The sequence below is a fragment of the Macaca mulatta genome, chromosome 1, assembly GCF_049350105.2.
Source record: "Macaca mulatta isolate MMU2019108-1 chromosome 1, T2T-MMU8v2.0, whole genome shotgun sequence".
Lineage (NCBI taxonomy): Eukaryota > Metazoa > Chordata > Mammalia > Primates > Cercopithecidae > Macaca > Macaca mulatta.
Window position 1 is genome coordinate 112,769,224 of NC_133406.1, and position 13,193 is coordinate 112,782,416.

Here is a 13,193-nt window from a genome sequence, read left to right on the forward strand (position 1 = left end):
AATCTTAAAAACATTTAGGCTGGGTGCAGTGGCTCACGCCTGTAATCCCAGCACTTTGGGAGGCCGAGGCGGGCGGATGACGAGGTCAGGAGATCGAGACCATCCTGGCTAACACGGTGAAACCCCATCTCTATTAAAAATACAAAAAAAGTGGCCGGGCGCGGTGGCTCAAGCCTGTAATCCCAGCACTTTGGGAGGCCGAGACGGGCAGATCACGAGGTCAGGAGATCGAGACCATCCTGGCTAACACGGTGAAACCCCGTCTCTACTAAAAAATACAAAAAACTAGCCGGGCGAGGTGGCGGGCGCCTGTAGTCTCAGCTACTCGGGAGGCTGAGGCAGGAGAATGGCGTAAACCCGGGAGGCGGAGCTTGTAGTGAGCCGAGATCCGGACACTGCACTCCAGCCTGGGCGACAGAGCGAGACTCCGTCTCAAAAAAAAAAAAAAAAAAAATACAAAAAAAGTAGCCAGGCGTGGCGGGCGCCTGTAGTCCCAGCTACTTGGGAGTCTGAGGCAGGAGACTGGCAGGAACCCAGGAGGCGGAGCTTGCAGAGAGCCGAGATAGTGCCACTGCAGTCCAGGCTGGGTGACAGAACAAGACTCCGTTTCAAAAAAACAAACAAACAAAAAAATTTTAAAAAATCTTAAAAACATCTTCAAGTCTTCAAGGAAGAAAAAAGTCCCTTGGCTCCCCCCTACATTCTGCTGTTATAAGAAAAAGTGGATCCGGAAGCTGTGGCTCATGCCTGTAATGCCAGCACTTTGGGAAGCCAAGGTGGGCAGATCACAAGGTCAGGAGATCAAGACCAGCCTGGCCAACATGGCAAAACCCCGTCTCTACTAAAAATACAAAGAACAGCCAGGCATAGTGGTGGGCGCCTGTAATCCCAGCTACTCAGGAGGCTGAGGCAGGAGAATCGCTTGAACCTGGGAGGCAGAGGTTGCAGTGAGCTGATAGTGCCATTGCACTCCAGCCTGGGTGACAAGAGCAAGACTCTGTCTCAAAATAAAAAAGAAAAAGTGGCTAAATGTCAGTATACAGGATACATTACTCTTGGCCCCTTCTATACATTCATGGACCCTAAGCACAGGAAAAGCCATCTTTTGTTCACACTCATTTTAGAGAATTCTGAATTCTAGGCTCCCTCAAGAACCATATAAGATTTGGGCCGGGCGTGGTGGCTCACGCCTGTAACCCCAACACCTTTGCAGGCCAAGGTGGGTGGATTACCTCAGGTCAGGAGTTCAAGACTGGCCTGACTAACATGGTGAAACCCCGTCTCTACTAAAAATACAAAATTAGCCGGGCATGGTGGCGCATGCCTGTAATTCCAGCTACTAGGAAGGCTGAGGCAGGAGAATTGCTTAAACCTGGGAGGCGGAGGCTACAGTGAGCAGAGATTGCGCCATTGCACTCCAGCCTGGGCAACAAGAGCAAAACTCTGGGCCAGGCATGGTGGCTCATGACTGTAATCCCAGCACTTTGGGAGGCTGAGGCAGACGGATCACCCGAGGTCAGGAGTTCAAGACCAGCCTGGCCAAGATGGTGAAACCCTGTCTCTACTAAGAATACAAAAATTAGCCAGGCGTGGTGGCACATGCCAGTAATCTCAGCTACTTAGGAAGCTGAGGCAGGAGAATTGCTTGAATCCAGGAGGCAGAGGTTGCAGTGAGCCGAGATCACGCCATTGCACTCCAGCCTGGCAACGAAGCAGAACTCCATCTCAAAACAAAAAACAAAAAAAAAAAAAAAAAAAAAAAAAAAACAACAACAAAAAAAACTGGGGGCACGGTTGCTCACGCCTGTAATCCCAGCATTTGGGGGGGCCAAGGTGGGTAGATCGCTTGAGGTCATGAGTTCTAGACCAGCCTGGCCAACATGGTAAAACCCCATCTCTACTAAAAAATACAAAAATTTGCTGGTTATGGTGGTGGGCACCTGTAATCCCAGCTACTCGGGAGGCTGAGGCAGGAGAATCGTTTGAACCCGGATGGCGGAGGTTGCAGTGAGCCAAAATCGTGCCACTGCACTCCAGCCTAGGCAACAGAGTGACACTCTGTGTTAAAAAAAAAAAAAAAAAAAAAAGGCCAGGCGCGGTGGCTCACGCCTGTAATCCCAGCACTTTGGGAGGCCGAGGCGGGCGGATCACAAGGTCAGGAGATCGAGACCATGGTGAAACCCCATCTCTACTAAAAATACAAAAAATTAGCCGGGCGCAGTTGTGGGCGCCTGTAGTCCCAGCTACTCGGGAGGCTGAGGCAGGAGAATGGCGTGAACCCGGGAGGCGGAGCTTGCAGTGAGCCGAGATCGCGCCACTGCACTCCAGCCTGGGCGACAGAGCGAGACTCCATCTCAAAAAAAAAAAAAAAAAATTTTGTAGAGACAGGGACTCATTATATTGCCCAGGCTGGTCTTGAACTCCTGGCCTCAAGCAATCCTCCTGCCTTGGCCACCCAAAGTGCTGGGATTATAGGTGTGAGCCATCACATCCAGCCCCTAGGGGGCATATTTCTACCTGTTTAGTTATAGATAACCCTAATAATAATATTTTAAAGCACTCAAAGTGCTATGATTGACTATTTTCCCCCAGCCATGCAGAGAGGCTTGGCCTCTCCAGAGTTCTAAAAATTACCCGCAGATTAAAAAAGTAGTAAAAGGTTAATAAGAGAGGTCTTATGGCTAATGTTTCCTCTACCTGGCCGTGCTGGTATACAGGCTACTTGGAGCCTGGCTTGAAGAGGCGCTCGTGGTGGGGGTGGACTCATAATCAGAAAGGACAGGCTCTGACCCAAATTGCAATGCCCCAAACTGCAGGTTTAGCCCTGAGATATCTGCTGAGCCAGGCATCTCCACAGCCAGAGCAGGAATCTATAGAGAAAGGTGAAGGAGAAGAGAAAGTAATGGCTTTAATACAACCTTACTAAAGACCAAAAAAAACTTTCCCTTTAAATTTCCAAACTTACCTTTTAATCTCAATTTCCAAGCCCCACACCCCTTGCCATAAGATGTTATCTACCTAAAAGTTTAAGTACCTTAGAAGTCAAGGAGGCTTTTTTCTTCTGCTGTTTCAGTTTCTGCTGAGCTGGCTGAGGGCTAGAGGACTGGTTGTCTGAAGATCCAGGCGACATCTGTGGAGCCGACGTGGATTTGCTTGGCAGAGGAGAAGACGGAGGTGGAGGTGCAGCTGTGGAGGTAGCCACTGCAGGTGACTTCTCCTGAAGGAACACCTCCATCATGGTTGAAGACGGGGTAAAAGCCTGGCGCTTTGTAAAGGGGCTGTGCACTGTTGAATCACTTGGGTTCTTCAAATCTGCAAGAGGAAACCCAGAATATGAAGCCAGAGATGCTGATGAATCTCAAGGAAATGCTATTATCCTGCACTAGCACCATGAATGAGGACTGTAAAAATCAGAAACTCATATAAGCAGGCCCTCTTTCGGGGCTTAATCTCATTTCTATAGGTGACAATCACTGGATTACATTTTTTTTTTTTTTTTTTTTGAGATGGAGTCTCGCTCTGTCACCCAGGCTGGAATGCAATATGCAATGGCGCAATCTCAGCTCACTGCAACATCCACCTCCTGGGTTCAAGCGATTCTCTTGCCTCAGAGTAGCTGGGACTACAGGTGCGTGCCACCACGCCTGGCTAATTTTTGTGTTTTTGGTAGACACGGGATTTCATCACGTTGGCCAGGCTGGTCTCAAACTCCTGACCTCAAGTGATCCATCCGCCTCGGCTTCTCAAAGTGCTGGGATTACAGGCATGAGCCGCCGCACCTGGCCTACATCCATCCTTAAATAAAGCCTAATTAAATCAACACCATTACCCAGCCTGTGTAAGAAAGGAATGCACAAATTGTCCAAGTTTAAAGTACCGCAAGTTCTCATTTAACATCATCCATAGGTGCTTGGAAACTGGCTTTAAGCAAAAACAATGCATGGCACATCTTTGAATAACAGTTTCCTTCAACATGATTTCATTATAATGTTGATGAGGGAAAAAAAAAAAATGGCCAGGCGCAGTGGCTCATGCCTGCAATCCCATCACTTTGGGAGGCCAAGACCAGCAGATTGTTTGAGCCCAAGAGTTCAACACACACCTGGGCAACATGGTGAAAACCCATCTCCAGAAAAAATAATAAATTAGCCAGGCACGGTGGTACAAGCCTGAGGTCCCAGCTACTCAGGAGGCTCAAGTGGGAGGACTGCTTGAGCCCAGGAAGATGAGGCTGCAGTGAGCCAAGATAGTGCCACTGTACTCCGGTCTGGATGACAGAACGAGACCTTGTCTTATGTTTCGCAAAAAGTCGCAGTTTCCAAGAACCTATCAATGACATTAAGTGAAGACTTACTGTATAAAATCTTAAGATGGCGAAGTCTATGAACCTAAAGGCAATATGTTATTTTCAAACACTGAAGATAAATCTAAGGAGAATAATAATTAAAACCCCAATCAACAGAAGACTGCAAGTATGTATATGGTTAAAATTTTTTTTTTTTTTTTTTTGAGAAAAGCTAGCTACACACTAGCTCTGCAGCCCAGGCTAATGTACAGTGGTGCAAACACAGCTCACTGCAACCTCAACCTCCTGGGCTCAGGCAATTCTCCTGCCTCAGCCTCCCTAGGAGCTGGGATCACAGGTGCACACCACCACGCTCATTTAATTGAAAACGATTTTTCCTAGGCTCAGGCTGTCCTCCCACTTCAGCCTCCCAAAGTGCTAAGATTACAGGTGTAAGCTACCATGCCCAGCCTCTAAATCTGATGAGAAATATATAGCCTCAAATTTTATTATTCCCCAACTTTCTGAATTCAGCTTATTTGATTAGGGGAAATACATGTAGGAAGGTAAGCAACTAGCTTCCCCTTTTCTTCACTTCAGGACACATTCTCCACCCCCTCCCCCTGCTAGCCTCTTGACAGTAATGCTCCAATGCTTTAAAGATTCAAGTCACTTTCCATCTTCTCACCATACTGCACCAGTGATGGGGATTGTGTCGTTGAGCCCATGTCCCAAGAGGAGGTGGTGGTGCTTCCAGACTGAGAATGCTGAGCTGCCAACTGAGCCAGGGCTTGGGCAGTCTTGAATTGCTCCAAGAACTGGGAGCCCGTAGTACTGCCGCCTTTAGCTTCACCGACATCACCAAATCCTTTCCCTAACATGCTCACCTGTAGATCAATAAAGAGATGAGAGAAACCTACAGCCAGTAACCTTATTCAGCTAATCATAAAGACACTTATCCAGACAGAGCGCCAGTATAGATCAAGCAAGTAAAGAATACTGTCACACTGGGTATACAGCGTAGTCCACTAGAGTATAGGACCTAGAGTCAGACTGTCTTAGATTGAAATCCTGGCTATGTAAGCTTGGAAAAATTATTTTTTAATCTCTCTTTGCCTCACTTTCCTCATCTGGAAATAGGAATAAAAGTAAAGCTGTATGAGGATTAAATTAAAGCACTTAATACATGCATGGCACATAGTCATCACTCAAAAAAGAGAGCCATTAAAACTTTATATAAGTTTTATATCATCATTACTTCCTTCTTCCTGCTTCTCAGGGATAAAATTCTGCTGACTGGAGAATTTTTTTTTTTTTGAGATGGAGTCTCACTCTGTTGCCCAGGCTGGAGAGAAGTGGCACTATCTCAGCTCACTGCAAGCTCCGCCTCCCGGGTTCACGCCATTCTCCTGCCTCAGCCTCCCGAGTAGCTGAGACTACAGGCACCGGCCACCACACCCAGCTAATTTTTTGTATTTTTAGTAGAGACAGGGTTTCACTGTGTTAGCCAGGATGGTCTCCATCTCCTGACCTCGTGATCCACCCGCCTCGGCCTCCCAAAGTGCTGGGATTATAGGCGTGAGCCACCGCACCCGGCCGAAAATTTTTAAATCAACCAATAAAATTAACATAAATGTAATGTAAGATTTTACTTTAGCCATTAAGGTCCTTGCCCTTCTCATTAAAAAAACTCAAAAGAAACAACAACTAAGTGGAGCCTCATCTCCGATGCTGCTAATAACTAGCACAGAGGCAAAAAGGAAAAGTTAAAGGGCATCCCAACTTCTACACTAGACAATCAAGTAACGAATCAGTATGATTTGATTGTTTTCTCCATGTACATACAAGTTCTAAAGGGTAATCACTGCGCCGAATGCAGTGGCTCACACCTGTAATCCCAGCACTTTGGGAGGCTGAGGCGGGCGGATCACCTCAGGTCAGGAGTTTGAAACCAGCCTGACCAACATGGTGAAACCCTGTCTCTACTAAAAATACAAAATTAGCCGAGCGTGGTGGCGGGCGCCTGTAACCCCAGCTACTCAGGAGGCTGAGGCAGGAGAATTGCTTGAACCCAGGAGGCGGAGGTTGGGTGAGCCGAGATCGCACCATTGCGCTCCAGCCTAGGCAACAAGAGTGAAACTCTGTCTCTAAATAAATAAATTTTAAAAAATTTTTTTAGAGAAAGGGTTTCATTCTGTCACCCAGGCTGGAGTACAGTGACGAGCTCATAGCTCACTATAGTCTTGAACTCCTAGTCTCAAGCAATCTTCCCACTTTAGCCTCCAGAGTAGCTGAGACTACAAGAGCGTGCCACTGTCCCCAGATGAAAATGTCTTTTTGATATCAAAAGTCTGATTTCGTTGTAAATTTTCACAATTCCAGACATTAAGAGGGCAATTAACAATTAAGAGACATAGATCACATAACCACATTTTCCAGTCATTTATCTTAAGGGTTGGTAGTTATTTCTTGATCTTCATTACACCTTCTTACAATCTTGGTGCTATTTTCTTTCCTCTTTTTCTACTTAATCCCAACACTTCTCTCCATTTCCCTTCTCTCACCTCTTCTCACCTGTTACCTTTCAGATGTGGCAGGACATTGACCACCAAATTACTAAGTTAACACACACAAAAAACATTTTAAGACAACAGTTAAAAACTGACCGAGTTCTGAATTAGTAGCTAGCTTGGCAGTTTTCTAGTTAAACTAATTACTCTAACTGGAAAAATAAAATTATATGCACACACGGTCTGCTTACCTCTTACAACTTTAGTATCCCTCCATCAAAAAATAGACAGGAGAGAAAAAGAGAAAAAAAGAAAAAGCAGTACTTCTTAGGACTCACTGACTATGAGAAAACTGGTACTTGCAGCATCTTTGTTTAGTTTAAATGATTCCTTTGATGTAGTTAATGACCTTGAATGTTTTAAATGCTCTGAGTCAACAAGTAATGTGCCATAAATGTTCTAAGTTATTCATAATACCACTACTGAAACCACACTTGTATAGCCACATTTGGGGAGACAGAAAGGACTAGCACTTTTATCTCCACTTATGTAGAAATGGAGACACAGCTAGTAAGTGGCAGAAATGGGAAGACCATAGGTTTCTGGAGGCCTTGTCTACAAATATCTGGTTTAAGTAAATACAGAAGACAAATTCTGCCCCATCAAGAAATGGGGAACTGCTACAATCTCCCATCAGAGTTTAATGAGGGCTGCAAAAGGATTAAAATGAATCGACAAGTTTATGTCATTGATTTTCTCTCAAGAGTAATGGCAAATAGTATTCATTCAGCACAATGAGTGGTCAATAAATGATGTTAACTTATTCTTGTAAGAATACTCAGTCTGTCCAGAACTAAGTCCTCTCTTAGAGCTATCCCCTATTACCCAACTCAAACATCTCTACATCCAAGTCTGCTTAAGAAGACAAAGAGGATGCTCACCTACCAAAAACCTGACTATCTTTGGAAAGAACCACGTATGTGTGTTAGGATTAGCAGGAAGGTTTGATTAGGACAAACCATGTTTCCTACTCACCATACTGTGATGAGAAAATGTGTTCCCTGAAGCAGGCTGTGATATGGCAGTCTGCTTCGAATTACTGAACACCAGAGGCTGGGCCAGAGAAGGAGCCTGAGACGGATCCAGATTAGATGAATCATTCTCCATTGTAGATGGTGTCTTCCCCAGCAGAACAGCAAGGTCAATTCTAGTGGGGAAGGGAAGGGATCTTGATGAATAATGACTGAACATGCTAACATTCCCCAACACTCAAATCAGATTAGATCAAAATAAAGCCACTTGCTAGGGCTTCTTCTAGCCCTTTTAGGGCTCAAACACAAAGCCTTGAAATGCTTAATTTCCCAAAATAACTGATGCATAAGAGCCACTATAGTATATAGCTGAATTCCACTGATGTTGCCAATAATAATGATTAATTTTTTAAGTTATTAATTTAATGAAATATCAAAAAAAAATTTTTTTTTTGAGACAGTCTCTCTCTCTGTCACCCAGGCTGGAGTGCAGGGGCTGGAGTGCAGTGGCACTCGGCTCACTGCAAGCTCTGCCTCCCAGGTTCACGCCATTCTTTGGCTCAGCCTGTAGCTGGGACTACAGACACCTGCCACCACACCTGGCTAATTTTTTATTTTATTTTATTTTTAGTAGAGATGGGGGTTTTACTGCGTTAGCCAGGATGGTCTCAATCTCCTGACCTCGTGATCTGCCCACCTTGGCCTCCCAAAGTGCTGGATTACAGGTGTGAGCCACCACGCCTGGCCTCAAATGCTAGTTTTAATGCGGCAGCTCAATAACTGAGCCAAAACTTAGAAGTACTTATCCATGATTTTTTTTTTTTTTTTTTTTGAGACGGAGTCTTGCTCTGTCGCCCAGGCTGGGGTGCAGTGGCCGGATCTCAGCTCACTGAGCCTCCCGAGTAGCTGGGACTACAGGCACCCGCCAACCCGCCTGGCTAGTTTTTTTGCATTTTTTAGTAGAGACGGGGTTTCACCGTGTTAGCGAGGATGGTCTCGATCTCCTGACCTCGTGATCCGCCCGTCTCGGCCTCCCAAAGTGCTGGGATTACAGGCTTGAGCCACCGCGCCCGGCCTTATCCATGATTTTTATACCGAATACCTGTCATTACCAATTCCTAAAATAGAAAATCATATACCAGAACACTGGAATATTCAAATGGCTTTAGAACAGGGCAAGTTTGGAAGATATTTTTTCCCGCAATTTTCGTAAAATTTCAAAAGTTACCTGTGGTATAATATATACTTGAGCTTTGCCTTGTTCCCGGCACAGAGCTCCTAAAACATTTAGAACTTCCTAAGTGATAGTATCCTTTGTTATTCATAACACACTTCTTTCAACCATACCTGAATTTACGCTAATGAGGTAGCCCAGGGTGGGGCCCCAGATAGCTTCAGGATGAGGGCTGGTCACTAGAAAGACCAGATAAGGCTGGGCACGGTGGCTCACACCTGTAATCCCAGCACTTTGGGAGGCCGAGGCAGATGGATTAGTTGAAGTCAGGAGTTTCAGACTGGCCTGGCCAACATGGTAAAACCCTACTAAAAATACAAAAATTAGCCAGGCGTGGTGGTGGGTGCCTATTATCCCAGCTATTCAGGAGGCTGAGGCAGGAGAATCGCTTGAACCTGGGAGGCAAAGGTTGCAGTGAGCCAAGATTGTGCCACTGCACTCCAGCCTGGGCAACAGAGTGAGACTGTCTCAAAAAGAGAAAGACCAGGTAAGAGGGTTGGAACTTTCAGAAGCCCCTCCCAATCCCACCAAATTCCAGGGGTGTAGGGGAGGTGGCTATTAAGTCTAATCACCAATGGCCAATGATTTAATCAATCATGCCTAGGTAATAAAACTCGTAACAATAAGATTTGGAGAGCTTCAGGATACCTGCAGAAGTCAAGGAAGGTGTGTGTGCCCCACCCACACACCCATTCATACTTTGCCTTGTGCATTTCTTCCACTTGGCTGTTCCTCCTGAGTTGTACCTTTACAATAAACCAGTAATGGGCCAGGTGCAGTGGCTCACACCTGTAATCCCAGCACTCTGGGAGGCAGAGGTGGGTGGATCACCAGAGGTCAGGCTGGCCAATATGGTGAAATGTCACCTCTACTAAAAATGAAAAATTAGCTGGGCATAGTGGTGCATGCCTGTAATCCCAGCTACTTGGGAGGCTGAGGCAGAAGAATGGCTTGAACCCAGGAGGTGAAGGTTGCAGTGAGCCAAGATCACGCCACTGCACTCCAGCCTGGGTGACAAAGCAAGACTCCATCTCAAAAACAAAACAGTAATGGCAAGTAAAACTCCTGAGTTCACAGTCATTCCAGTGAGTCATCAAACTTGCTAAGGGGGTGATGGGAACCTCCAAATTTGTAGCTGGCTGGCAGAACCTCTGAAGCTGAGGCAATCTTGTGGAACTGAGCCTTCAACTTGTGGGGTCTGCACTAACTCTGGGTAATGTCAAACTGAATTTTTGAGCTATCAGGCCCAGGTCTAGAAAAAATCCAAGAAGTTTCCAGGGAACTAAAAATATTCCCTGAAGAGTGTATCTCCTACCACTGATCCCTAGAGATTCAAATTCTAAAATGTTTATTAGCTGGATCCTGCTGATCCAAAGGAAAAAAGCGACCATTATAGTCAGTGGGCTCAGAGAACAGGAGAAGAAACTACTGAATGGTTCTAAAAAATTCAGAAATAAATGAAAACATTTCCACTTTTGGCTCTTCTTTCCCTGACTTACTTCAAGACAAGTTATATACTCAATGCTGGTGATATGAAAGGCTGATCTTTGTAATTAAAGTGCTATTTGTGGGGAGAATCAACTTTAAAATTGTAACATATAAACTTCCATTCAGTAGATTAACTAGTACTAAGTTTTAGAAGTCTTTCCATCAACTGGCCGGGCACGGTGGCTCACGCCTGTAATCCCAGCCACTTTGGGAGGCAGAGGTGGGCAGATTACCTGAGGTCAGGAGTTCGAGACCAGCCTGGTCAACATGGTGAAACACCATCTCTACTAAAAATAGAAAAATTATCCAGGCGTGGTGGCACATGCCTATAATCTCAGCTACTCGGGAGACTGAGGCGGGAGAATTGCTTGAGCCCAGGAGGCGGAGGTTGCAGTGAGCCGAGATCGTGCCACTGCACTCTAGACTGGCTGACAGAGTAAGACTCTATCTCAAAAAAAAAAAAAAGAAGTCTCTCCATCAACTTAAGAGGAATGTAATGTAATTTGGTTATTATTATTACTGACACCATGGGAGTTTACAAAGGCCAGTGCCGCCACTCCTCCTTACAGTTAGCAGATATGTTTAAAGAAATGGTAATAAATTTTACTGCACACTTGCCTCTGACCAGCAGTGATTGTCACATTCTCCGCAGGCAGAGGCACTGAAGACACGTTAGAGGCAGTGAAGATCTTGGTCTCAGAAAGCTGGAAAACAGAGGGATTAGTCACTCTTGGCGTCAAGGATGCTACAGTCAGAAACTTGGCATAGATAAGGGGAATTAAACATCACGAAAAAGTGAAAGCCCTATAAAGAGAAAACTATCTACCCTGAGGAATCCTGAATGGATTGACTTTCAAGCCGTTCAATATATCCTCAATGGTTTTAGCCAAAGAAAGAGTAGAACCAAGGAACCCAGTAAAATATAGTGGAGTCACATGATCATATGCATACTGAGCTTACAGGGATGCTAGACATAAAAAAAAAAAGAAAAGAAAATCCCTCTATATTTTCCCATTACAGTTCCTAATTCCCACCTCTACCCAAAGCACACTTGTATTCTACTACTCCCTTCACAGCTCCACCCCTCCCAAAGAAAGATCATAACCAAGATGAAGAAATAAATAAAAGAAGTTCATTTTTGGCTTTTGAGCAGTAAGGGCCCAAGTACTGGTGAATTAAGGTTTTTTTCGAAGATCGTTTTAACTAGATGTTATTTTTACCTTAATATTTGACTTTGTGACATCTAGTCTTTCCACTATTAAGGCATTAAACTTAGGTAAGCAAATGTAGGGATTAACTTTTCCTACTATTCAAAAGTTGATTTGGGTTTCGGTTTTATTTCTTGATTAAAATCGCTAAAGCACAGAGAATCCACTCTCCCCTTAATACCCAACACCATGTATCATTCTCTGAAAGTTGCTTAAGCAGACAAGCCAAATCTCAGAAAGGAACATAATTTGCCCATTTTCACAAAGCAGTCTAGTTCGTTGATTATACAATAGAAAATAATCACCCTGTGATGCTGATGCCTCTGAAATTTAAAAAACCCAGAACTGGCAACCAAAACAGTCTTCACGTCATTTCCTCTTATCACAAAAGCTGTCTTGCCTAACTACGCGAAAGTATAGAAAAGTACACAGATTAAAAATGTTAAAACAAGAGTTTATCCACGATCAATGAAAACCATAATTCATAGCAAAAGCTTGACTGTGACCAGGAATCAGCAAAATTCTTACTCAGGTAGTATTCAAATGAATTCATAGAGCTTGTTTACGTGCCACCCATCTATGAGGTTTCCAAGTTGAGTCAAGCTGGCAGATAGCTTGACAGATATTTATCTCAATCACAATTATACAGTTGGGCTTCAAATAAATACAAGGGTTCCAGAGTCAACCAGATTACAAGTTTGAGGATTTGGTACCACAACACTAGCTTTGTATCCACTGCCAATCCATTACAGGACCTTAAAGGAAATACTTAAAAGCACCAAGTAGTCATGTACCACCAGCAGCTGTTACTCAATGCACTACCTGCCTAACTCCACTTCTGGTGCCCTACCCAACCACCAATCTCTTCCTGGGATAAATCCGACAATCAGATATTGGACTTACACAAGTGCACTTGCCCTTTCCATAGTGTGGTTCCACAGAGTCCTGTTCATGCCCAGTCTCCTTCATATAACATATGTGAAATGTTCTGGCTCAGAACACTATTTTGGATGTAAAAGTTTTGGGTCAGAATCTTAAGGGTGAATTTTGAGGGGTAGAAACATACCCATTTTCTATCCCTAAACAACACTTAGGGATAGAAGGCATTAGTGAGGAATGACCTGGGAATACCTACATCTTCATTCCAATCTTCAGTCCCCCACTCCTCTGTTGCAGTCCTCCACGCACCTGAGAATAAAGAAAAATACTGAAGTAACTTCACTATTAAACGCCAGTACAAAACATGTGTAGAAAACATCAACGTATTAATTTTTTTGGCTGCCAAAAGTATGACTAAAATTTAGTAATCAGAAGAAGGCCAGGCGCGGTGGCTCATGCCTGTAATCCCAGTACTTTGGGAGGCCGAGGTGGGTGGATCACTTGAGGTCGGGAGTTCCAGACCAGCCTGACCAACGTGGCGAAACCCTATTTATTTTT

At 44.6% G+C, this 13,193-nt stretch overlaps 1 protein-coding gene across 50 annotated transcripts in view; it reads right to left on the minus strand.

Moving 5' to 3' along the window:
* Window positions 1-13,193, minus strand: part of UBAP2L (ubiquitin associated protein 2 like) — a 58,278-nt gene that overhangs the window by 18,108 nt on the left and 26,977 nt on the right. For all 50 annotated transcript variants that reach the window (XM_077945775.1, XM_015110638.3, XM_077945820.1 and 47 more), the window contains exons 9-14: window positions 12,892-12,944; window positions 11,167-11,252; window positions 7,831-8,002; window positions 4,974-5,172; window positions 3,035-3,312; window positions 2,698-2,870 (exon numbers count right to left, since the gene is read on the minus strand). In XM_077945775.1, coding sequence (XP_077801901.1) covers window positions 2,698-2,870; window positions 3,035-3,312; window positions 4,974-5,172; window positions 7,831-8,002; window positions 11,167-11,252; window positions 12,892-12,944 — 961 coding nt within the window. The remainder of the gene's footprint in view (window positions 1-2,697; window positions 2,871-3,034; window positions 3,313-4,973; window positions 5,173-7,830; window positions 8,003-11,166; window positions 11,253-12,891; window positions 12,945-13,193) is intronic.